Below are 25,124 nucleotides of genomic sequence, written 5' to 3'. Positions count from 1 at the left end.
TCCAGATTGTAGGTGGTTTATGGAAAGGAAATCTAATTTCTAGAATTAAAAAAAGATTCCTAGCAATATTTTAAAAAATTTTAATATTTTAAAAATTTGTTGCTTGCTTTTATCTCATAGATGTTGCAGATATGTTAGTGCATGGCTTTTTGTTTGTTGTTTTACACTTAGCTTATTTTCGTGAGAGGTATAATGAAGGGCATTTAACTTGAAATTGGTACCAGTTATCTTAGTTCTCTAAATGCTTGCTGAATGTCACAAATACTACACTTTGTGTCTTGACCAAAGTATACTTTAGAAAAGATTAATGTTGAAAGATTCTATTAAAAATAACTTTTTGGGCCGGGTGCGGTGGCTCATGCCTGAAATCCCAGCACTTTGGGAGACCGAGGTGGGTAGATCACTTGAGGCCAGGAGTTTGAGACCAGTCTGGCTAACATGGTGAAACCCTGTTGGTACTAAAAATACAAAAATTAGCTGGGCATTTTGTTGCACCCTGTAATCCCAGCTACTCGGGAGGCTGAGGCAGAAGAATCGTTTGAACCTGGGAGGTGGAGGTTGCAATGAGCCAAGATCATACCACTATGCTTCAGCCTGGGTTTCAGAGCAACACTCTGTCTAAAAAAAAAAATAACTTTTTGACAGTTATAATCTTATTGTTCATTTAGAGTGATTTCTGAATTTAGGTTACTTTACAATTGTTCATCTTGGTCCTGTATATATTCATAACGTGTCAAATTTAGTTACACCTGTTCAACTATTTACCAAAATAGCTTCAAGTTAGCAGTGAAGCTTGTAATGCAAAAAATCATATATCATTTTGGGACTTGTGCAGCTGTTCAGAAACTGCTTAAGCTATACTTTTTATCTTGTCAAAACTTCTAAAGAACTGAGGCTGGAAGTTTTCTCCTGTTCCTAGTACATCATCTCACTTCCTTTTTTGTTTCATGTGTACAATTTTTGTTCTTTTCTACTCTCCAATTTTTGATGTATAATAGATGTGTGTATATAAATAATACATCGGCAAGATAAATCACTGTGATAAAAACACTTTATTTTTTGGCGTAGTGGAAATAACACTGATATTATAGTTTGTATGGTAGATAAGAGTTCTTCCTAGATTGGTGAGGAAGTTTTAATGTAATTCCCAGAGTGTCATAAATAGACATAGAATTCTGATAGTTAAGTATAAAAATGGCTGTATATTGACTAACAGTATGGGTCTGAGAATTGGGGAATCAGATGGTATCTCTAGTGTGCATATATGGAGTGTTCATGAGTTAGATTCAAGCTCATCTGATAGTGATCTATAGCTAACCCGTATAACAAGAGATACATATTGAGTACCTACTATGTGCAGGGTGTCAATAGTACTTACAATAGGGTTTTTCTTTCTTGTTTCAAAAATCCATTCTTTAGGTGATGGTTTTATGTTTTAAGTGGAAAGAAATACATAATTATATAAAAATTTGTGTAAGAATCTTTTCTCAGTATGCAATTCTTTTTGTACTTTTAATTTTTCTGATGATAAAAAGCAATGGTTATTGTAGAAAATATGCAAAGTACAGTCAGATACATACAACAATCAGAAACAAAATCACTCATAATTCAGGCATCCAGAGTCCACCCCTGGTAGCATTCCAGTGTGTGGAGTCCCCTTGCATTCTCTAGGGACCCCAAAGCCTTTGTCCTCTTCCAGTGTAGCTACATTGAGTGGCTTTGCTTGTTAAAAACAGTTACTGCTTTCATTTACTCAAAGACTCATCTTTAGACAATGAGAGTTATTTCTTACAGCTTTGTCTATGTGGTTCTGTTTTATAATGGAAGTCAAGCAAATTCCTTAGTTTTCTGATACTGCAGTTTTTTGTAAGCCCATTCAGGTGTTTGACTTGCGTTAATGGTTCAAGTAAGATTTATACAGATCTGATTTTTTTTTGTTTTTTGTTTTTTTGAGATGGAGTCTTGCTCTGTCGCCCAGGCTGGAGTGGAGTGGTGTGATCTCAGCTCACTGCAGCCTCTGCCTCCTGGGTTCAAGCGATTCTGGCTCAGCCTCCTCAGTTGTTGGGATTACTGGTGCCCGCCACCATGTCTGGTTAATTTTTGTAGCTTTAGTAGAGATAAGGTTTCTCCATGTTGGCCAGGCTGGTCTTGAACTCCTTACCTCAAGTGATCCACCTGCCTCGGCCTCCCAAAGTGCTGGAATTATAGACATGAGCCACTGCTCCTGACCGAGATCTGATGCTCTTTTTTTTTTGAGACGGAGTCTCGCTCTGTCGCCCAGGCTGGAGTGCAGTGGCACGATCTTGGCTTACTGCAACCTCCACCTCTCAGGTTCAAGCAGTTCTCCCACCTTAGCCCCCTGAGAAGCTGGGATTACAGGCACATGCCACACTCGGCTAATTTTTGTATTTTTTGTCCAGGCAGGATTTCTCCATGTTGGCCAGGCTGCTTGAACTCCTGACTTTAAGTGATCCACCTGTCTCAGCCTCCCAAAGTGCTAGGATTACAGGCGTGCGCCACTGCACCAGGCCTTGATCTGATGCTTTTTATTTGTTAAGGAGGTAGACTGTTTTTTTTTTTTCCAGTAACTCGTCAGTTTGTCAGATTTTAAGCCAACTGTTTAAGAGAATATTGAACTTAGATCATCTTGAGAACTGCTTAGGTTTCAAATGTAATTTATATTAGAATCATAGAATGTTAGAGTTAGAAACAAACTTCTAAGGGTGAGTGCTTTAAAGTTCTTTGACTTAGCTGTAAGTCCTTATTATTATTATTTTTTGAGATAGGGTCTCATTCTGTCACCCAGAATGAAGGCTGGAGTGCAAAGGCATGATCATAGCTTACTGCAGCCTTAAAATTCTGGGATCAAGTGACCCTCCCACCTTAGCCTCCTTGAGTAGTGAGTAATTGGTGCATGCCACCACGCCTAATTTTTTTTTATCTTTGTAGAGATAGAGTCTCACTATGTTGCCTAGGCTGGTCTCGAACATTATTTATTTTTTTTAGCACTTTTGTAAGTTAATTTAGTGCTGAGCTTATGTGGGATAGTTGATAGGGTAGTCTTCCTGATACGGGAACTAGTCAGAGAGTTGTTATTGTTAAAAATTGGATACCCTGGTTTAAATTAAAGAGGATATGTGGGTAGATAGATTTTATTTAAATGCAACATGTTGACTGGTCTTGTTATCACCTGCAGTCATTTGAACTAGAGAAACCTATTCTAGAGTGTTCATGTTTAGGTGTTTTTCCTCACCCATCTTGAGTGTTCTTCCTCTCTCTTCCTTAGGATATGGCCTACCAGATGACATTGTGATAGAAAAGAGGGGCAAAGGCGACACTTTTGTGGACTGCACCGGTGCTGATATTAAAATTTCAGGCATAAAATTTGTTCAGCACGATGCTGTAGAGGGAATCTTAAGTAAGTATATGAATGTTTGGTGTATCGTTTGTTCTAAGATTTGAAGGAAAACTGTACTTTCTATGGAAGATAGAATTTAATGAAATGCCACTCTTGAGTACAGGCATACCTTGTTTTATTGCACTTCACAGATACTGAGTTTTTTTTTTTCCACAAATTGAAGGTTGTGGCAACCCTGTTTCAAGCCAATCTGTTGGCACCATTTTCCCAAGAGCATGTGCTTACCTTGTGTCTCTGTGTCACATTTTAGTAACTCTCACAATATTGCAAGCCTTTTTTTTTTTTTTTTTAAATTATAGATGATATGCTGATCTGTGAGCAGTGATTTTGATGTTACTATTATAGTTGTTTTGGGGTGCCATGAACCATATCCATATAAGATGGTGAACTTAACTGATAATTTTGTGGGTCTGACTGTTCCACCAATCAGCCACTCCCCTATCTCTCTCCTTCTCTTTGGACTACCTTATTCCTTGAGACACAGCAATATTGAAATTAGACCAGTTAATAACCGCTACAATGGCATCTATGTGTTCAAGTGAAAGGAAGAGTCACGTGTCTCTCATGTTAAATTTAAAAACTAGAAATGTTTAACTTAGTGAGGAAGGCATGTCGAAAGCTGAGACAGCCTGACACCTAGGTCTCTCGGGTCAGTTGGGGAAGTTTTGAATGTAAAGGAAAAGTTCATAAAGGAAATTAAAAGCACTACTCTAGTGAACACATGAATGATAAGAAAGCGAAACAGCCTTATTACTGATATGGAGAAAGTTTCCATAGTCTGGATAGAAGATCAAATCAGCCACCACATTCCTTAAATTAGAGCCTATTGCAGAGCAGAGCCCTAACTTCCTTCAGTTCTGTGAAGGCTGAAGAAGGTGAGGAAGCTGTAGAAGAAGAGTTTGAAGCTAGCAGAGGTTGGTTCATGAGGTTTAAGGAAAAAAGCCATCTCTGTAACATAGAAGTGCAAGATGAAGCAGCAGGTGCTGATGCAAGCTACAGCAAGTTAACCAGAAGATCTAGCTAAGGTAATTGATGAAGGTGGATACACTAAACAACACATTTGCAATGTAGATGAAATAACCTTCTATTGGAAGAAGATGCCATCTAGTACTTTTCATTGCTAGAGAGGAGAAGTCAGTGCTTGGTTTCACAGCTTCAAAGGACAGGTTGACACTCTCGTTCGGAGTGAATATAACTGGTTACTTCTAAGTTGAAGCCAGTGCTCATTTACCATTCTGAAAATCCTAGAGCCCTTAAGAATTATGCCACATCTACTCTGCCTGTGCCCTAGAAATGGAACAACAAAGCCTGAATGGTAGCACATCTGTTTATAACGTGGTTTACTGAATATTTTAGGCCCATTATTGAGATTTACTACTGAAAAAAAAAGACTCCTTTAAAAATATGATTGCTTATTGACAATGTACCTGTTCATCAGAGAACTAATGATGGGAGGTGTACCAGGAGATTAATGTTGTTTTCATGTCTCCTAATAACATCCATTCTGTAGCCCATGGATCAAGGAGTAATTTCGACTTTCAAATCTTACTATTTGAGTAATACACTTCATAAGGCTCTACCAGCTATTGATAGTGATTCCTCTGATGGGTCTAGGCAAAGTCAACTGAAAACTTTCTGGGAAGAAGTCATCATTCTAGATGTCATTAAGAACATTTATGATTCATGGGAGGAGGTTAAAATCTCAACATTAACGTGGGTTCTGGAGAGGTTGATTCCAGCCCTCATGGATGATTGAGGGGTTCAAGACTTGAATGGAGGAAGTAACTGCAGATGTGGAAATAGCAAGAGGACTAGAGCCTGATGGTAGCAAGTAGGACCTCAAGATGTGACTGAATTGCTTCAATCTTGTAACAAAATTGGAACAGATGAGGAGTTGCTTCTTATGGATGAGCAAAGAAGGTGGGTTCCTGAGATGGAATCTCCTGGGGAGGATGCTGTGAACATGGTTGAATGACAACAAATGATTTAGAGTATTATGTAAACTTGGTAAAGCAGAGGCAGACTTTGAAGGGATTGACTCCAATTTTGAATAACTTTCTACTGTGGGTAAAGTGCTATCAAACAAGATCACATGCTACAGAGAAATCCTTTCATGAAAGGAAGAGTCAATCAATGTGGCAAACGTCATTGTTGTCTTATTTTTAAAAATTGTCACAGCCACCTTAACCTTCAGCAAACACCATTCTGATCAGTAAGCAGCCATCAACATTGAGGTAAGACCCTTCACCAGCAAAAAGATTATGTCTTACTGAAAGCTCAGAGGATTGTTAGCATGTTTTAGCAAAATAAAGTATTTTAAATTAAGATGTATACATTTTTAAAAAACATAATGCTTTTGTACACTTAATAGATGCATTATAAACATAGTACTCATTAGTATAAACTCATATGCTCATTAGTATAAACATAAATTTTATTTATTTTTTGTTTTTAGAGACAGTCTCACTGTCATCTAGGCTAGAGTGTAATACCACGATCATAGCTCACTGTAGCCTCAAACTCCTGGGCTCAAGCAATTCTGTCTCTGCCCCCCAAGTAACTGGGACTACAGGCATGTGTCACCACATCTGGCTAATTTTGGTATTTTGTAGAGATGGAGTCTTGCCCTGTTGTCCAGGCTGGTCTCAGACTCCTGGCCTCAAGTGATCCACCCGCTGCAGACTCCCATAGACAACTTTTGTATGCACTGGTAAACCAAAAAAAAATGTGTGACTCACTTCAGTTGTGATATTTCCTTTATTGTGGTGGTTTGGAACTCAACCTGCAATATCTCTGGGGTATGAGTGTGTATGGAAGGCTGATTATTTATTTATGAAGCTGGGCGTGGTGGGTCACACCTGCAATCCCAGCACTTTGGGAGGCCGAGGAGGGTGGATCACCTGAGGTCAGGAGTTTGAGACTAGCCTAGCGAACATAGTGGAACCCCGTCTCTACTAAAAATACAAAAATTAGCCAGGTGTGGTGGTACACACCTGTGATCCCATCTACTCTGGAGGCTGAGGCAGGAGAATTCCTTGAACCCGGGAAGCAGAGGTTGCAGTGAGCCAAGATCGCACCACTGCACTCCAGCTCAGGCAACAGAGTGAGGCTTCATCTCAAAAAAAAAAAAAAAAAAATTACTCATTTAGAATGGGTGCTGTGGCTTACTCCTGTAATTCCAACACTATGGGAGGCTGAGGTGGGTGGATCACCTGAGGTCAGGGGTTCGAGACCAGCCTGGCCAACATGATGAAACCCTGTCTCTACTAAAAAATACAAAAATTAGCTGGGCGTGGTGGCAGGTGCCTGTAATCCCAGCTACTCAGGAGGCTGAGGCAGGAGAATCACTTGAAACTGAGAGGCGGAGGTCTCGCTCTGTTGCCCAGGCTGGAGTGCAGTGGCGTGATCTCAGCTCACTGCAAGCTCCACCTTTCGGGTTCGAGCGATTCCCCTGCTTCAGCCCCCAAGTAGCTGGGATTACAGGTGCCTGCCACCACGCCTGGCTAATATTTGTATTTTTTAGTAGAGACGGGGTTTCACCATGTTGGCCAGGTTGGTCTTGAACTCCTGACCTTGGGTGATCTGCCCCCGCCTCGGCCTCCCAAAGTGTGAGCCACCGCATGTGGCCGAAAAAATTATTTTTTTGTGTACATAGTGTGACGACTTAGCAATCTTAACCCTGAAGTGAAAAATAGCCTATTCATGAGAATTTGTTGTTTAATATTAGTTTCTTTTCTGTGTGGTGATTTTTTTCTTTTAAAGCTTTCCAGTGTTGTGTTCTCTGTATTCAAGGTAGCACTAGAATGAAGTTATCTCCACACTGGAGTAGTGCTTGTTTCCTGGAATCTTTGTATCCCCTTTCTTGAATCAAAGCCTTTTTCTTCCAAGATACTCAGCAAAATTGCTCTCTGATGCTTTTTTTTTCTGGTAATGGAAAGTACTTTTGTATCTGAGGTCAAGTCATTCTTTTTAAAGATAGTTGCTTTTGGATTGTAGAAAATAACTCAAAATAGTCATTGTTTTATATTTTATGAATTTGTAATTTAGGTAAGAATATTTAAATGATAGCCATTGAGAAATATTTAGACCATAGCTAATGTCAGCACCAAGCTATCTCTAACATTGGGAAAGGCACATTACTTCTTAAAGCAGTCAGCATGTATTTTCATCCCAGTTGTTCACCGTGGTAAGACTACGCTGGAAAACTGTGTGCTGCAGTGTGAGACGACCGGAGTCACAGTGCGGACATCGGCAGAGTTTCTAATGAAGAACTCGGATTTATATGGCGCCAAGGTAGAAGCTCTTGGAGAAGTAGTTTTAAGTTGTAAATCAAAATATGAAATATGGGACCAAGATGTATGTGCGTACTCCCACTCTCTTCAGACAGTCATTTCTACCAAGTCAGTCAAACTCAACTGTGCAAGGGTCTTCTCATGTAGCATTTTCAAATGATAGGAAGAAAAGTAATAAATCTCACAATTACTTTATGTAGCTTTAAGAGAGGTTTAGACCCTTAAAATTATAACTTTGTAATTGTAGATTCACACAGTATTGTAAGAAATAACAGGGAGAGGTCCTGCATTATGCCCTTCACCAGTGTCCCCTAACGGTAACATCTTGTGAAACTGTTGTGCGACATCACAACCAGAATACTGGCATCGATCCAGTTAAGTGAAAGAATATTCCCATCACCACAGGGACCCCTCATGCTGCCCTCTTAGAGCTAAACTCACCTGCGTCTCCCACCAACTCCTTCCTTAACTCCAGGCACACCTTAAGCTGTTGTTCATTTCTATTTATTTCATCATTTCAAAAATGTAGAAATGGAATCACACAGTATGTAGCTCTTTGGGATTGACTTTTCTCACTTAGTGCGGTTCTGTGGAGCTTCACCTAGGTCGTTGTATGTACCAATAGCTTGCTCCTTTTTACTGTGGAGGAATAGTCCAATGTGTGATGGTTCCATAGTTTGTTTAGTGACTTGTGGGAGGATGTCTAGATTGTCTCCGGTTTTTGCCTATTGTCGGTAAAGCTGCTATAAACGTTCGGGTACAGGTTTTTGTGTGAACACAGTTTTCATTTTTTAAGGAGTAAATGCCAATGGATGCAATTGTAGGTTATATAGTAGTTGCACGTTTAGATTTTTTTAAAGAAACCGCTGAAATGTTTTCCAGAGTAGTTGTACCATTTTACATTCCTACTAGCAATGTTTGAGTGGTCTAGTTTCTCCCTGTCCTCAAGAGCATTTGGTGTTTTGGCTATTTTTTGTTTTAGCCATTCTGGTAAGTGTGCAGTAATATCTCATTGTGGTTTTGATTGTCATTTCCCCAGTTGTTACTGATGTCGAGCATTTTCTCATATGCTTTTTTTTTTTTTTTTTTTTTTTTTTTTGAGACTGAGTCTGGCTCTGTCCCCCGGCTGGAGTGCAGTGGCGCCATCACGGCTCACTGCAAGCTCGGCCTCCCGGGATCACGCCATTCTCCTGCCTCAGCCTCCTGAGTAGCTGGGACTACAGGCGCCCGCTACCGCGCCCGGCTAATTTTTTGTATTTTTAGTAGAGACGGGGTTTCACCGCGGTCTCGATCTCCTGACCTTGTGATCCGCCCGCCTCGGCTTCCCAAAGTGCTGGGATTACAGGTGTGAGCCACCGCGCCCGGCCCTCATATGCTTTTTTACCACTCTTATGTCCTCTTTATTGAAATATCCGTGACTTTTGCCCCATTTTCTAATTGGATTGTTTGTTCTCTTTTACTGTAGAGGTTTGAGAGTTCTCTGTATATTCTAAGTACTAGTCTGTTGTCAAGTATGTGGTTTGGAGACTTTTTTTGCCGCTCTGTAGCTTGTCTTTTCACCTTCTTCATATGGGCTTTTATGGAGCAAAGTATTTTGATGAAGGCCAGTCTGTCAGTTTTTCCTTTTATGAGTCGAGCTTTTGGTAATAAGAACTCTGCCTGTCGGGCGCGGTGGCTCAAGCCTGTAATCCCAGCACTTTGGGAGGCCGAGACGGGCGGATCACGAGGTCAGGAGATCGAGACCATCCTGGCTAACACGGTGAAACCCCGTCTCTACTAAAAAATACAAAAAACTAGCCGGGCGCGGTGGCGGGCGCCTGTAGTCCCAGCTACTCAGGAGGCTGAGGCAGGAGAATGGCGTAAACCCGGGAGGCCGAGCTTTCAGTGAGCTGAGATCCGGCCGCTGCACTCCAGCCTGGGCGGCAGAGCGAGACTCCGTCTCACAAAAAAAAGAACTCTGCCTAGCCAAGATCCTGATTTTCTCCTATTTTTTTTCTAAAATTTTTGTAGCTTTATATTTTACGTAATGTTGTGATCCATTTTCTAGTTAATTTTGGTCTAAGGTGTGAGGTTTAGGTCATGGTTCATTTCTTTTCCTATTCTTTTTCACTAATCTGCGTAGCCATCCCTCCACCAACACCTGTAGCTATACATTAAGTCTTAAAATCAGGTAGAGTGATTTCTCCTACTTTGTTTTTTTCAAAATTGTTTCAGCTACTCTGGTTCCTTTGCTTTTCAATACAAATGTTAAAATAATTTTGTCTATATCCACAAAAGATCATGCTGAGATTTTGATAGGAACTTTAATAAACCCATATGTCAATTTGGGAAGGATTAACGCCTTCCAATCTTTGAACACAATGTATTTCTCCATTTATTTAAAATCTCTGATTTCCTTTTTTTGAGATAGGGTCTTGTTCTGTCACCCAGGCTGGAGTACAGTGGCATGAACATGGCTCATGGCATAGCTTCAGTCTCCTGGGCTCAAGCCATCTTCCCACCTCTGCCTCTCAAGTAGCTGGGACCACAGGTGCATGCCACTACACCGAGCTAATATTTTTTACTTTATTTTTTGTAGAGATGGGGTCTTGCCATGTTGCCCAGGCTGTTCTCCAACTCCTAGGCTCAAACAGTCCTCCTGCTTCAGTCTCCCGAAGTGCTGGAATTATAAACATGAGCCACCACACCCAGCCAAATCTTTGTTTTCTTTCGTCAGCATTGTGTACTCTTCAGTATACAAATGTTGCATGTGTTTTGTTAGATTTGTACCTAATTATTTCACTTTGAGTTACTGTGATATTTTTAATTTCAATGTCCATATGTTCATTGCTAGTATATAGAAATGTAATTTATTTTTTATATGTTTATGCTATATCCTATGACTTTGTTGAACTGTACTTACAGGAATGTTTTTGTAGATTCCTTAGGATTTTCTATATACAGAGTAATGTTATTTGCAAATAAGGGCAGGTTCTTTTTTTTCTTTTCTAATCTTTTTGCCTTTTCCCCCCTTGCCTTATTGCAGTGGCTAGAATTTCCAGCACTATGAAAGCAGACATCCTTACCTTGGTTTTGATATTAGAGAGAATATATTTAGTATTCCATCAAAAAGAACAAGGTTGATCAGGTTTTTAGATCATCTTTATGAAGTTGAAGAATTTCTGCTCTTCTTTTTTGAGAATTTTTATCATAAGTGGATTTTGACTTCTTTTTTTCTGAGTTCCTTTCTCAGGAATAGGCTGACTTTTAATGTTTTTTCTGGATAGATTGATATGATCACATGATTTTTCTTATTGGAAAACAGAAAATGTTGAGTTACATTGGTTGATTTTCAAATTTTGAGCCAGCCTTCCTCTGTGGCATAAACCCCACTTGCTCATGGTATATAATTCTTTTTATATATTGCTGAATTATATTTGCTAATCTTTTGTTAGGAAATTTTGCATCTATATTCATGAATATTGGACTCTAGTTTTGGTTTTCTGTACCACTGTCTTTGTCTGGTTTTATTATCGATAATAATAGCTTCATAAAATGAATACTGAAGTGTTCCCTTCTCTTCTATTTTGTAGAGGAGATTGTGTAGAATTGCTGTTTGTTCTTCAGATGTTTGATGGATTTCTCCAATGCAATCACCTGGGCCTGGAGATTGCTCTTTTGGAATTTTTAAAATTATGAACTAAATTACATTATTAGTTTTAGAAGGGTATTCAACTGACCTATTTCATATTGAGTATATTTTGGTAGTTTGTGCTTTTTGTGATACTGGACTACTAGTTCTAAATTGTCAGATTTATATGTATAGAATTGTTTGTAGTATTTCCTTATTCTTCTGATATCTGCAGGGTATATAGTAATGATGCCTGTTTCATACTTGATGTTGGTAGTTTGTTTCATTGTTCTGTGTTTTTTTTTACTTTTTGATAATTGTTGTTTTCAATTTCATTTATTTTAGTTCTTTTTTAAAATTTAATTGTAATTTTTAGTGTTACTTTTTTATGTTCTTTTTATGATTTTGTTCCTTCTGCTTGTTTTGGGTTTATTTTACTTGTTTTGGGTTTTCCACCTGAGAGATGAGATTATTGATTTGAGACTTTTTCTCTTTTCTAATGTAAGCATTTAATGTTATAAACTTGTCTCTCAGCATTGCTCTAGCTGTTTTGTAAACTTTGATATTTTTTATTTTTATTCTTCGGTTCGTCACAATTTAGAAATGTATTGTTTAATTTCATAATATTTGGAATTTTTACTATTATCTTTCTGTTGCTGATTTCCAGTTTCATTCCATTTTGGTCAGAAAACACACTATATGATTTTAATTCTTTTAAATTTCTAGAGGTTTCTTTTATGGCTCAGGATATGGTCTATCTGAATACATACTGTGTGAGCAAATGAAAAAAATGTGTATTCTGCTGTCGTTGGGTGGTATATTCTATAAAATGTCAACTAGATCAACTTGGTTGGTGGTGGTGAGTTCTTTTGTATTCTTTCTGATTTTTTCTTCTGTCAGTTGTTGAGAGAGGGGTGTTGAAGTCTCTAACTATAACTGGATTTGTTTGTTTGCTTTTTCAGTACTATTAGTTTTTGCTTCACATATTTTGCAGTTCTGTTACTTGGTGTATGCTCATTTAGGATTGCTGTGTCTTTTTGGTGAGTCAGCATGTTTATGATTACTTTATGTTGTCTCCGGTGATTTTTTTTGCTCCAAAGTCTACTTTATCTGATGTTAATATAGCCACATCTGCTTTCCTTTGATTATTGTTTGCATGATACGTCTTTTTCTTTCTTTCTTTCTTTTTTTTTATTATACTTTTAAGTTCTAGGGTACTTGTGCACAACGTGCAGGTCTGTTACATATGTATACATGTGCCATGTTGTTGTGCTGCACCCATTAACTCGTCATTTACATTAGGTTTATCTCCTAATGCTATCCCTCCTGCCTCCCGCCATTCCACGACAGGCCCTGGTGTGTGATGTTCCCCACCCTGTGTACAAGTGTTCTTGTTCAGTTCCCACCTATGAGTGAGAACATGCAGTGTTTGGTTTTCTGTCCTTGCAATAGTTTGCTCAGAATGATGGTTTCCAGCTTCATCCATGTCCCTACAAAGGACATAAACTCATCCTTTTTTATGGCTGCATAGTATTCCATGGTGTATATGTGCCACATTTTCTTAATCCAGTCTGTCACTGATGGACATTTTGGTTGGTTCCAAGTCTTTGCTATTGTGAGTAGTGCCGCAATAAACATATGTGTGCATGTGTCTTTATAGCAGCATGATTTATACTCCTTTTTTTTTTTTTTGAGACAGAGTCTCGCTCTGTCGCCCAGGCTGGAGTGCAGTGGCTGGATCTCAGCTCACTGCAAGCTCCGCCTCCCGGGTTCACGCCATTCTCCTGCCTCAGCCTCCTGAGTAGCTGGGACTACAGGCACCTACCACCTCGCCCGGCTAGTTTTTTGTATTTTTTTAGTAGAGACGGGGTTTCACTGTGTTAGCCAGGATGGTCTTGATCTCCTGACCTCATGATCTGCCTGTCTCGGCCTCCCAAAGTGCTGGGATTACAGGCTTGAGCCACCACGCCCGGCCCATGATTTATACTCCTTTGGGTATATATCCAGTAATGGGATGGCTGGGTCAAATGGTATTTCTAGTTCTACATCCTTGAGGAATCTCCACACTGTCTTCCACAATGGTTGAACTAGTTTACAGTCCCACCAACAGGGTAAAAGTGTTCCTATTTCTCCACATCCTCTCCAGCACCCGTTGTTTCCTGACTTTTTAATGATCACCATTCTAACTGGTGTGAGATGGTATCTCATTGTGGTTTTGATTTGCATTTCTCTGATGGCCAGTGATGACGAGCATTTTTTCATGTGTCTGTTGGCTGCACAAATGTCTTCTTTTGAGAAGTGTCTGTTCATATCCTTTGCCCACTTTTTGATGGGGTTGTTTGATATTTTTTCTTGTAAATTTGTTTAACTTCTTTGTAGATTCTGGATATTAGCCATTTGTCAGATGGGTAGATTGTAAAAATTTTCTCCCATTCTGTAGGTTACCAGTTCACTCTGATGGTAGTTTATTTTGCTGTGCAGAAGCTCTTTAGTTTAACTAGATCCCATTTGTCAATTTTGGCTTTTGTTGCCATTGCTTTTGCTGTTTTAGTCATGAAGTCCTCGCCCATTCCTATGTCCTGAATGGTATTGCCTAGGTTTTCTTCTAAGGTTTTTATGGTTTTAGGTCTAACATTTAAGCCTTTAATCCATCTTGAATTAATTTTTGTAAGGTGTAAGGAAAGGATCCAGTTTCAGCTTTCTACATATGGCTAGCCAGTTTTCCCAGCATCATTTATTAAATAGGGAACCCTTTCCCCATTTCTTGTTTTTGTCAGGTCTGTCAAAGATCAGATGGTTGTGGTATTATTTCTGAGGACTCTGTTCTGTTCCATTGGTCTATATCTGTTTTGGTACCAGTACCATGCTGTTTTGGTTACTGTAGCTTTGTAGTATAGTTTGAATTCAGGTAGCATGATGCCTCCAGCTTTGTTCTTTTGGCTTAGGATTGTCTTGGCAGTGTGGCCTCTTTTTTGGTTCCATCTGAACTTTAAAGTAGTTTTTTTCTAATTCTGTGAAGAAAGTCATTGGTAGCTTGATGGGGATGGCATTGAATCTATAAATTACCTTGGTCAGTATGGCCATTTTCACAATACTGATTCTTCCTATCGATGAGCATGGCATGTTCTTCCATTTGTTTGTGTCCTCTTTTATTTCATTGAGCAGTGGTTTGTAGTTCTCCTTGAAGAGGTTCTTCACATCCCTTGTAAGTTGGATTCCTAGGTATATTATTCTCTTTGAAGATATTGTGAATGGGAGTTCACTTATCATTTGACTCTCTGTTTGTCTGTTATTGGTGTATAGGAATGCCTGTGATTTTTGCACATTGATTTTGTATCCTAAGACTTTGTTAAAGTTGGTTATCTGCTTAAGGAGATTTTGGGCTGAGATGATGGGGTTTTCTAAACATACAATCATATATGTCATCTGCAAACAGGCACAATTTGACTTCCTCTTTTCCTAATTCAATCTCCTTTGTTTCTTTCTCCTGTCTGAGTGCCCTGGCGAAAACTTCCAACACTATATTGAATAGGAGTGGTGAGAGAGGGCATCCCTGTCTTGTGCCAGTTTTCAAAGGGAATGCCTCCAGTTTTTGCCCATTCAGTATGATATTGGCTGTGGGTTTGTCATAAATAGCTCTTATTATTTTGAGATACGTTTCATCAATACCTAGTTTATTGAGAGTTTTTAGCATGAAAGACTGTTGACTGTTGTTGAAGGCCTTTTCTGCATCTATGAGATAATCATGTGGTTTTTGTCTTTGGTTCTGTTTATATGCTGGATTACGTTTATTGACTTGCGTGTGTTGAACCAGCGTTGCATCCCAGGGATGAAGCCAACTTGATCGTGGTGGATAAGCTTTTTGATGTTCTACTGGATTCGGTTTGCCAGTATTTTATTGAGGATTTTTGCATCAATGTTCATCAGGGATATTGGTCTAAAATTCTCTTTTTTTGTTGTGTCCCTGCCAGGCTTTGGTATCAGGATGATGCAGGCCTCATAAAATGAGTTAGGGAGGATTCCGTCTTTTTCTATTGATTGGAATAGTTTCAGAAGGAATGGTACCAGCTCCTCTTTGTACCTCTGGTAGAATTCAGCTCTGAATCCATCTGGTCCTGGACTTTTTTTTGGTTGGTAGGCTATTAATTATTGCCTCAATTTCAGAGCCTGCTATTGGTCTATTCAGGGATCCAACTTCTTGCTGGTTTAGTGTTGGGAGGGTGTTTGTGTCCAGGAATTTAACCATTTCTTGTAGATTTTCTAGTTTATTTGCCTAGAGGTGTTTATAGTATTCTCTGATGGTAGTTTATGTTTCTGTGGGATTGGTGGTGATACCCCTTTATTATTTTTTATTGTGTCTATTTGATTCTTTTCTCTTTTCTTCTTTATTTGTCTTGTTAGCGGTCTATCAATTTTGTTGATCTTTTAAAAAAACTAGCTCCTGGATTCATTGATTTTTTGAAGGTTTTTCTGTGTCTCTATCTCCTTCAGTTCTCCTCTGATCTTAGTGATTTCTTGCCTTCCGCTGGCTTTTGAATGTGTTTGCTCTTGCTTCTCTAGTTCTTTTAATTGTGATGTTAGGGTGTCAGTTTTAGATCTTTCCTGCTTTCTCTTGTGGGCATTTAGTGCTATAAATTTCCTTCTACACACTGCTTTAAATGTGTCCCAGAGATTCTGGTATGTTGTATCTTTGTGCTCATTGGTTTCAAAGAACATCTTTATTTCTGCCTTCATTTCGTTATGTACCTAGTAGTCATTCAGGAGCAGGTTGTTCAGTTTCCATGTATTTGAGCAGTTTTGTTTTGAGTGAGTTTCTTAATCCTGAGTTCTAATTTGATTGTACTGTGGTCTGAGAGACAGTTTGTTTTAATTTCTCTTCTTTTACATTTGCTAAGGAGTGCTTTGCTTCCAACTATGTGGTTAATTTTGGAATAAGTGCGATGTGGTGCTGAGAAGAATGTATATTCTGTTGATTTGGGGTGGAGAGTTCTGTAGATGTCTATTAGGTCTGCTTGGTGCAGAGCTGAGTTCAATTCCCCGATATCCTTATTAACTTTCTGTCTCATTGATCTGTCTAATGTTGACAGTGGGGTGTTAAAGTGTCCCATTATTATTGTGTGGGAGTCTAAGTCTCTTTGTGGGTCTCTAAGGACTTGCTTTATGAATCTGGGCGCTCCTGTATTGGGTGCATATATATTTAGGATAGTTAGCTCTTCTTGTTGAATTGATCCCTTTAGCATTGTCTTTTTCTATTGTTTTAATTTCAACTTGCCTATATTCTGTTTGAAGTGAGTTGTAGGCAGCATATAGTTGAGTCATGTTTTTAATCCACTTTGGCAGTCTGTCTTTTAATTGTATTTAGACCACTTACATTTAATTATTAATGTTAAACTTTTAGTCTATTTCATGTTTTCTGTTTGTTCTGCTTTTCATTTCGTGATTTGCTTTTTTTCTGCCAACTGTGGATACCCGAATATTTTTCAGAATTTCATTTGTTTTTGAGAATATCTCCTTGTATAGCTTTTTTAGTGGTTGCTCTAGGTTTTATATTATATGTACCAACAGTTTACTGGTGTCACCAGTTCAAGGAAAGTATAGAAACTTTGCCTTCTTTTATTATTCTTTACCATCTCCTTTTTATAACTGTCTTAAACATTTCCCTTATGTACATACATCTAGAACCATATTAGACAATTTTATGATTTTTGTTTCAAATGTCAAACATAATTTAGAACACTCAAGAGAAGGAAAGCTTACTGTATTTATTTACCTATATCTTTGCTTACTGTGTAGGTTTTTTTTTTCTTTTTGAGGTTCCAAGATCCTCTCTTTTATCATTTTTGTTTAGATAACTTCCCTTAGTGATTCTATGAAGATAGGTCTGCTGGTGACAAATTTTCTTATTTTCCCTTCTTCTTAGAATATCTTGATTTCCTCTTCGTTCCTGAAGAATATTTTCACTAGTTATAAGATTCTGGGTTGACAATTTCTTTTCTTTTAGCCCTTGAACAATACTTTGTCTCTTTCATCTGGCATCCATGGTTTCTGATGCTGTCAATCACATTTGCTCTCCTATAGGTAAGGCATAAAATTTTCATTGATGCTTTCAAGATTTTTGTTTTTAGCTTACACTATTTTAATTATGATGTATTTTGGCATGGATTTCTTTGAGTTTATCCTGTTTGGTGTCTGCTCAGCTTCTTGAACCTGTAGGCTTATTATCCAAATCCTGCCAAATTTGGGAGCTTTTAGTCATTATTTCTTCAAGTATGTTTTTAGCTTCACCCTCTTTCTTTTCTCTTTCCAGGACTCTGATGACATTAATATTGGATCTTTTGTTATATTCCAGCAGACCCCTGGGGCTCTGTTTACTTTTCTTTTTCAGTATGTTTTCTCTGCTATTTGGTAAATTTTATTGTTCTGTCTTCTAGTTCACTGATTCTTTCCTCTGTTGTTTTCATTCTGCTGTTGAGCACATCCACTGAGCTTTCTATTTTAGTTATTGTATTTTTCAGTTCTAAAATTTCCATTTGGTTTTTTATATCATCTACTTCTTTGCTGAGACTTTCATTTTTCATTTTTTTTATGTGTTCATAATTGCTTATTGAAGCATTTTTATCATGGCTGCTTTAAAATCACTGTCAGTTAATTCTATCATCTCTGACATCTTGGTTTTGGCATCTGTTGATTGTCTTATTCATTTTGACATTTTCCTGATTCTTGGTATGACACAAGATTTTCAAATATTTTTGTATTATGTTGTGAGAATCTGGATCTTCTGTTTTAACTTGGCTTCTCTGACATACTACAAGAAGGGACAGGGTTAGGGGTAGATGAGCATTGTCTTTTTACTGGTGGAGGTAGACGTCATGCTTCCCACTTGGCCTCCATTGATACCCAAGTTGGGTTGGGGAGCTCCTTGTTACTGCTATGTAGGGATAAGAGGTCTAGCTTCCTACATGGTCTCCACTGGCACTGTGATATATGGGAGTGGTCTTGTTACCACTGGGCAATGGTGAAAGTCTGGAATCTCCACGAGGCCTGCTCTGACACTGCCCCAATAGGGAGGGAGTGGTTGTCTTGGCCCTGCCAGGTAGGGGTACAAGTCCAGGCTCCTCATACAGTTTTCACTGACACTGCTGCAGGGAGGGCCTTGCAACTGTGGTTGGTGGGGATGAAAGTCCTGGCTCCTTGCTTGATCTTCTCTGGTACTGCCCCAGTCAAGGTGTTGGGTACCTGGTTACATCCTTGAGGGGGCAAAAGTTTAAGTTTTTCTCTTGACCTTTGCTGGCATGGGTGAGATTGGGGCTGCTGTTTTATTCTGTGGTGTTTACCTGCAATAGAGCTATTATTATCTAAAAGTTTTCTGTCTTTCTAGGTTGCCTAGTCCTTTTGTTACAGCAGCTTTTTTTTAAGTGTATGTCTGTTGGTGTACTGGATTGCTGGCTTCTTCAACTCCAAGTCTAGGGATTATGAAGCAAAAAGAAAGGAACTTACCACTGTGTTGGTGTTGTTTCTTAGGTCCTGAGGTCCCTAGCTGGTCTGTCTTATTCCCTCCACTTTTTAGTCTTATGCTTGTTTTATATATAATGCCCATTGTTTTTGGTTGTACCTAGCAGGAGGAATAGGGACATCTACTCCATCATCCCAGAAGTGGCAGACTCCTCAGTTACTTTTTAATTGCCAAATTATCTGTTCCTTTTCATAACATATTTTGAATATGACTTTCATTTGCTACATGACTACAGGTTTAAATTGTTCTCCTTTACAAATTTTATGTGATTCCTGATAGTTTGATATTTAATTTTAACTATCTTGCTGTAGATATTTTTTAACGTAATCACCCCTAATCTTTTTTTGCACATAACCCCAAACTGAAAATCTCCTAGAAGTAGGCCCAATTAGCACATTTTTAAAGTCCTCTCTACAGAAGGGTTAGATTGGTGTATACATATGATTCAGGCACATGTACAGGGTTAAATAATAATAAATGTTTTCTCATGGAATACTACTGCTACTAGAAAATTAACTGAACATACATGCAGTAGATGTGTTATCAATGGTTGTAGCAACTCTTCTTCATCGATGCTGTTGTGTGTTAAATTATTCCCAAATGGTTGCTGAAATAACTATAGAGGTTTGAGTGAATCATTTTTGTTTCCAGAGTGCCTTGCATAGCATTGGGAAATAAATTCTTACTACTCTTATGTTTTTTGGTGCCATGAGGTGTGAGAGAATAGTGTCATGTTTGATCTTTCTGGTTACTCTGTTTGAATGACGCTTGAACTGGCTGCTAATGTTAACGTGTGTGGTAGGGAAAGCCATTGTTTAACTCATAGAAATGATTTTTAAGTTGGGTTGGGGTATTTTAAAACTGGCACGTTTTGGAAAATGTGGGATCTTGTTTCTATCCACAAATTACAATATTTTACTAAATTCAAATACTTTTCTCCAACTAATTGAGTATCTGAGAGAATGGTCATTTTGAATAAGTACATCTTTCAACAAAATTGTTAATGACTTTTTTTCTTGGCAGAATCAGAAAACATTTATCTAGAATGAAAGAGAGTAGAGCAAGAATCAAGTGTTGACACTCTTAGCCTGTGTGTGAGTGTGTGTGTGTGTGGTTTTGAAAGTGATAAATTGTCAACAACTTGCTAGAAATGGAACAAATGGAAGTGTTGATTAAAAATGGCTGATAACACTTACCTGTAAAATACTTTATCTTTGTGCTGTACATTTGTACTGTGTTAAAGGCTAAGAAGTAATTGTAGTAATCTCTTACAGTCTTGCCTTTTAAAAACTGATTGTCATTATCTCAAACTGTGACTCACAGGGTGCCGGTATAGAAATCTACCCTGGGAGTCAGTGCACCCTGAGTGACAATGGGATCCATCACTGCAAGGAAGGGATCCTCATTAAGGTGAGCATTGGCCAAAACACCCACTTTTCAATGGATAGAATGGCTTCACCTACAAATTATGCTTTATTAAATTGTTGGGTTCTGTTTTTCTGGTTTTGAAAAGGAAGCAGTATACACATTTTGATAATATCGGTAGTCAGTGATTGGAATCTCTTGTGAGAATGCTTTGTTACCTATAGATCTGCAGAAATGACAGAGGAAAGCTGTGTCACTAAGGGCTCAGACTGTGCTACAACATGGGACGAAGCATAGCTTTTCTCCTTTATTTTTAGAATAGTATGAATAAAGAAGATTTTTAAGGCAGGAAATGTTGAATATGACAGTTCCTAAAACATTTGTTTTCAATGTCACAGGACTTCTTAGATGAACATTATGACATTCCCAAGATATCCATGGTGAATAACATAATACATAATAATGAAGGTTATGGTGTTGTCTTGGTGAAACCTACAATCTTCTCTGACCTGCAAGAAAATGCTGAAGATGGAACTGAAGGTATGTTTAGTAATTTTTAATATAAAAACCAGACATAATTTATTTCAGCATTAAATGCTGATTAAGGATCTGAGTCTTCCTCTGTTCCTTAAAAAAGGTTGTTGGGATATGCTTGGGCAGACAGAGAGAGAGAACCTTGATAAAGCCATGATATTATAGAATGTGAAAGAAACTCTCAAGGTCAATTAGTTCAACTGTCATTCAAAATCTTGATATTGTGGTTTCTGTGCAGTTCCCTTATCATGCTTAGCTTTCAATGAGGGTGGATGTGTGATAGCAACGGTGGGTATGCGATAGCAACGGTGGGTGTGTGATGCTATGGTGGGTGTGTGATAGCAACAGTGGCTCCTACTGGCATTTGTTAAGGCTGGAGGCAGTGAAATGAATGTACCAGGTTGCAGGCTGCATTTCCTGGAGGGGATAGTGGAGTTTATCTCTGTTTTTATTGGTGGAAGTAAATGCCTTCCTGTCACCTGCCGTTCTTGGCAGCAAAGGGGAACTAACTCAGTGGAAATCTGTGAACTTCAAGCTATGAGGTAGATCACTATCAAGCTTTGATGTAGGTGAGGAAAGTTTAAAGCAGTTTATTTATTTAATCAGCTTTTTCAGGTTGAAAGAGTTTAAAGGGTAGTCCTTGTCATCCTTCAGGATCCGCTCCAGTTACATCTCTGCAACTTCTTTATTTCTTCACAGGTCTCAAAAAAGTAAAATCAAAGTGTCAGCTGGGCAGGACTCATCTGAAAGCTCTGGGGGCAGACTCTGCCTCCAGATGCATTCATGTCGTTCATTGGCAGAATTCATTCCTTTAGCTTGTGGGTCTGAAGTCTCCATTTTCTTGCTGGCTGCTGGCTGCTGGCTGTTTGCTGGGGCTGGCATTCAGCTCCTAGAGCCTGCTCTCAGGTTCTTGCCTTGAGGTCCCCCCACCTCAGCAACAGAGAACATCCCTCAAGGCAAATCTCATGCTCTGAATTTCTCTTGACTTCTTCTCTTGCAACCAGCTGGAGAAAACTGATTAGCAATCTTAATTACATTGTAAAATTACAATGCAAAATTCTTCTGCCATTTTATAGCCATGAAAGTAATCCCAGGGGTGGGGATCATGGGGCCTATCTAAAATTAGCTGCTAGATTGGGACTTCATTTAGAAAAGTGGCGCTATCTTATCAGTCTGCATCCTAGCTCCTGACACAGTGCTTAGCAGATAGTAACTATCCAAGAAATGTCTGTTGAGTAAAAGTGATTCTGGGATGAAAAGGGTGAAGGAAGAGTTCAAAATTGTTGATCCTGCCTGAGGTTCAGGGAACCTTGGCATAGAAAGCAAGGCAGCTGCTTGTTGAGAATCTTATGGCAAACAATTTGTAAAATCCAGTTAGAGGACAGCAGAAATCCTTTGCTGAAAAAAACCTGCAAGCTCTAACAGACTGTGTAGAAATACATGTTTTAGTTGGGTTAGCTTGTGTATTTAACTTTGTTATTATTTGTTTGTTTCTCCAGAAAATAAAGCACTTAAAATTCAGACAAGTGGAGAGCCAGATGTGACTGAAGGAGTGGATCTAGAAGAGCTGATGCAGTGTGCAACTGGTAAAATGGAGCTTTATGCAAGAACTGACCTTTCTGAGCAAGTCGAGGGAAATTGTGAAATTGTAAATGAACTAATTGCTGCCTCCACACAAAAAGGCCAGATGAAGAAGAAAAGGTTGAGTGAACTGGGGATCACTCAAGCTGATGACAACTTAATGTCACAGGAGATGTTCGTTGGGATTGTGGGGAACCAGTTCAAGTGGAATGGGAAAGGTAGTTTTGGTACATTTCTTTTCTGACCACAGTGATGTAAGTAGGTAGCAAAAGACTGGATTTTGCACATGTTGCCCTAAGAATCACTGCTGCCATTGTAGTTTGCTTTAATGTCTGTGTTTTATATTTGATTATTGGGGCTTGAGTGAAAGGTAGATTTATTTCCATTTGCAGGTGTTGCACATAAAACACTCCCTTTTTATAAGAAAAATCATAAGTGCATATAAAATAGAAAATATTTGGAGATTGCTTATCTGAAAGTCTTGCTTTCTTGTACACATGGTTCTCTCATATTAAGCCTGGTAGTAACTTTTTAGTGTAATTACCTTTAGCACTTCAAAGATGAGGAAGAAAGGAAGGGAATGTAAGACTAGTGCATAAAAATGCAATAGATGTCGTATGTACAGGGTTCTTCTTAGAGTTGCCTTTTCATCCCAATTACAGTGAGTCTGATTTCCATCTTGTATTTGCGTAATACTTGTCTTAAAAGCTTTTATGATTGGGAATTTATCTGCCTAATCAGACTTATTATTGAGACTGTCAATGGGATGCATTTTTCTGTTGAGCTATTCAGTCATCAAAACAGTAATAGACAGCATAGGAAGTTTGAAGCAGAAATGAAATGTGTTATTCAGAGCCAGTGTTGTACATAGAACATTTTTACTATTGCTGAATGGGAATGATTAAAAACAAGGTATTCTTCAGACCAGGTTGTGGCTCACACTTGTAATCGCAGCACCTTGAGAGGCTGAGGCAGGAGGATCACTTGAGCCCAGGAGTTCGAGACTAGCCTGGGCAGCATAGTGAGACCCTGTCTCTACTAAAAGTAAATTAAAAAAAAAAATTAGCTGGGTGTGGTGGTGCATGCATGTAGTTCCAGCTACTCAGGAGACTGAGGCTGGAGGATCCTTGAGCCCAGGAGGTTGAGGCTGCAGTGAGGTGTGATTGTGCCACTGCATTCTAGCCTGAGTGACAGAGTGAGACCCTGTCTCAAGAAAAAAAAAAAAAAGCATTTTTCTCTTACCATTGCAGTATTCTGATTATATTACTGACATAGTCAAAATGATTAACTGTACAAACTGTATTTGCTGTGTGTTCTTGGTATCATATTGTAAAACACAGCTTTTAAAAATATTTATATTTTAAAAACTGTATGTGACATTAATATGCCTAATGATTAAAATTATAGTGATGAAATAACAAAATTGAATCTTGTTATATCTTTTCAAACCCACTATGGGCCATAGTGTCAGTGTAGCATTTGTGGTCCATTGAAGAACACATGGTATTTGGTATCTGTTTTCATGCTTTAGAAAGAGTATTACATTTTTTCCCATTAAGTGTGCTTATGTTTGTTTTTTAAATTTGAGTAAAAAAAGAATTCTTATTTTTTGGATGCTACTAAATGTAGGATTTATGTTAGATTTATTATTTGATCATTGAAAGGTATTTTTACTTTAAAAAAAATCTTGTTGCAAAGAGGTTCAAAAAGTAATGTTCATTTCTGCATCAGTTTCAGCCAAATGTTGATATTAAAACCTTTTATTCTTTTTTTAAATTTTTGCCTCTAGATGTGATGCCTTAAGATAAAAACCAATTATTCAACTTAAAAAAAAACAAAACACTTTTTCTTTTTTTTTTTTGTGATGGAGTCTTGCTCTGTCACCCAGGCCGGAATGCAGTGGCGCTATCTCGGCTTACTACAACCTCCGCCTCCTGAATTCGAGCAGTTCTCCTGTCTTAGCCTCCTGAGTAGCTGGGATTATAGGTGCCCGCCACCATGACCAGCTATTTTTTTTTTGTATTTATTTTATTTTGTTTTGTTTTTGAGATGGAGCTTTGCTTTGTCACCCAGGCTGGAGTGCAGTGGCATGATCTCAGCTCATTGCAACCTCAGTCTCCTGGGTTCAAGTGATTCTCATGTCTCAGCCTCCCGAGTAGCTCGTATTACAGGTGCCTGCTACCATGCCTGGCTAATTTTTGTATTTTTAGTGGAGACAGGGTTTCACCATTTTGGCCAGGCTGGTCTCAAACTCCTGACCTCAGGTGATCCACCCACCTCGGCCTCCCAAATCACATTGATTTTTCAATTTAATTTCTACTTTATCTTGGTTTAGATTTTGTAGATAAGTTAGTAACAATACGTTCCTTGTTCCTTTTTATAACATGGAGTTTTTCAGGTTTCATTTCTATTTTAGCTTAAATCTAAGCTTATATTAATTTTTATTCACATGATTCATTATAATGAGTAGGCCTTCTTTGTTCTTATTTAAGTTATATGCAATACATTTTGCCTCAATCATGGAGCGTTAAACATCTCAAATGGTATAGCATAGGGAATTTAGGGAGTGCTCTAGAAGGGTATGGATTTGATATTTGAGATGAAAACACTGATGTGGAAAAAGGATAGCCTTCTGTGTTGACTAATCGTGTGTCCTATCCTTATGGTCCACCCTTTGTGTGACCTTGAATTTATGACAGGTAGCAAAATTCTATACCTTGATTTGAGTATTTTATTTCAGCTTCTTCAGATGTATTTCCATTCCTCAGTTTCTTGTATTATTGCACCATAGATAGTAACATGAATATATTT

The 25,124-nt window shown here is 38.4% G+C and overlaps 1 protein-coding gene across 2 annotated transcripts in view; it reads left to right on the top strand.

Annotated features, from left to right (window-relative positions):
* Positions 1-23,736, top strand: part of SHCBP1 (SHC binding and spindle associated 1) — a 50,168-nt gene extending 26,432 nt beyond the window's left edge. For both annotated transcript variants that reach the window (XM_005591827.5, XM_065537651.2), the window contains exons 9-13: positions 3,287-3,418; positions 7,593-7,711; positions 20,157-20,243; positions 20,597-20,738; positions 22,232-23,736. In XM_005591827.5, the coding sequence (XP_005591884.1) occupies positions 3,287-3,418; positions 7,593-7,711; positions 20,157-20,243; positions 20,597-20,738; positions 22,232-22,557 (806 nt within the window). In that variant the 3' untranslated portion in view covers positions 22,558-23,736. The remainder of the gene's footprint in view (positions 1-3,286; positions 3,419-7,592; positions 7,712-20,156; positions 20,244-20,596; positions 20,739-22,231) is intronic.
* The last annotated feature ends 1,388 nt before the right edge of the window (positions 23,737-25,124 follow it).

Source organism: Macaca fascicularis, chromosome 20, assembly GCF_037993035.2.
Source record: "Macaca fascicularis isolate 582-1 chromosome 20, T2T-MFA8v1.1".
Taxonomy (NCBI): domain Eukaryota; kingdom Metazoa; phylum Chordata; class Mammalia; order Primates; family Cercopithecidae; genus Macaca; species Macaca fascicularis.
The sequence above is the reverse complement of the archived record's forward strand: the minus strand, read 5'-3'. Positions and strand labels throughout refer to the sequence as shown.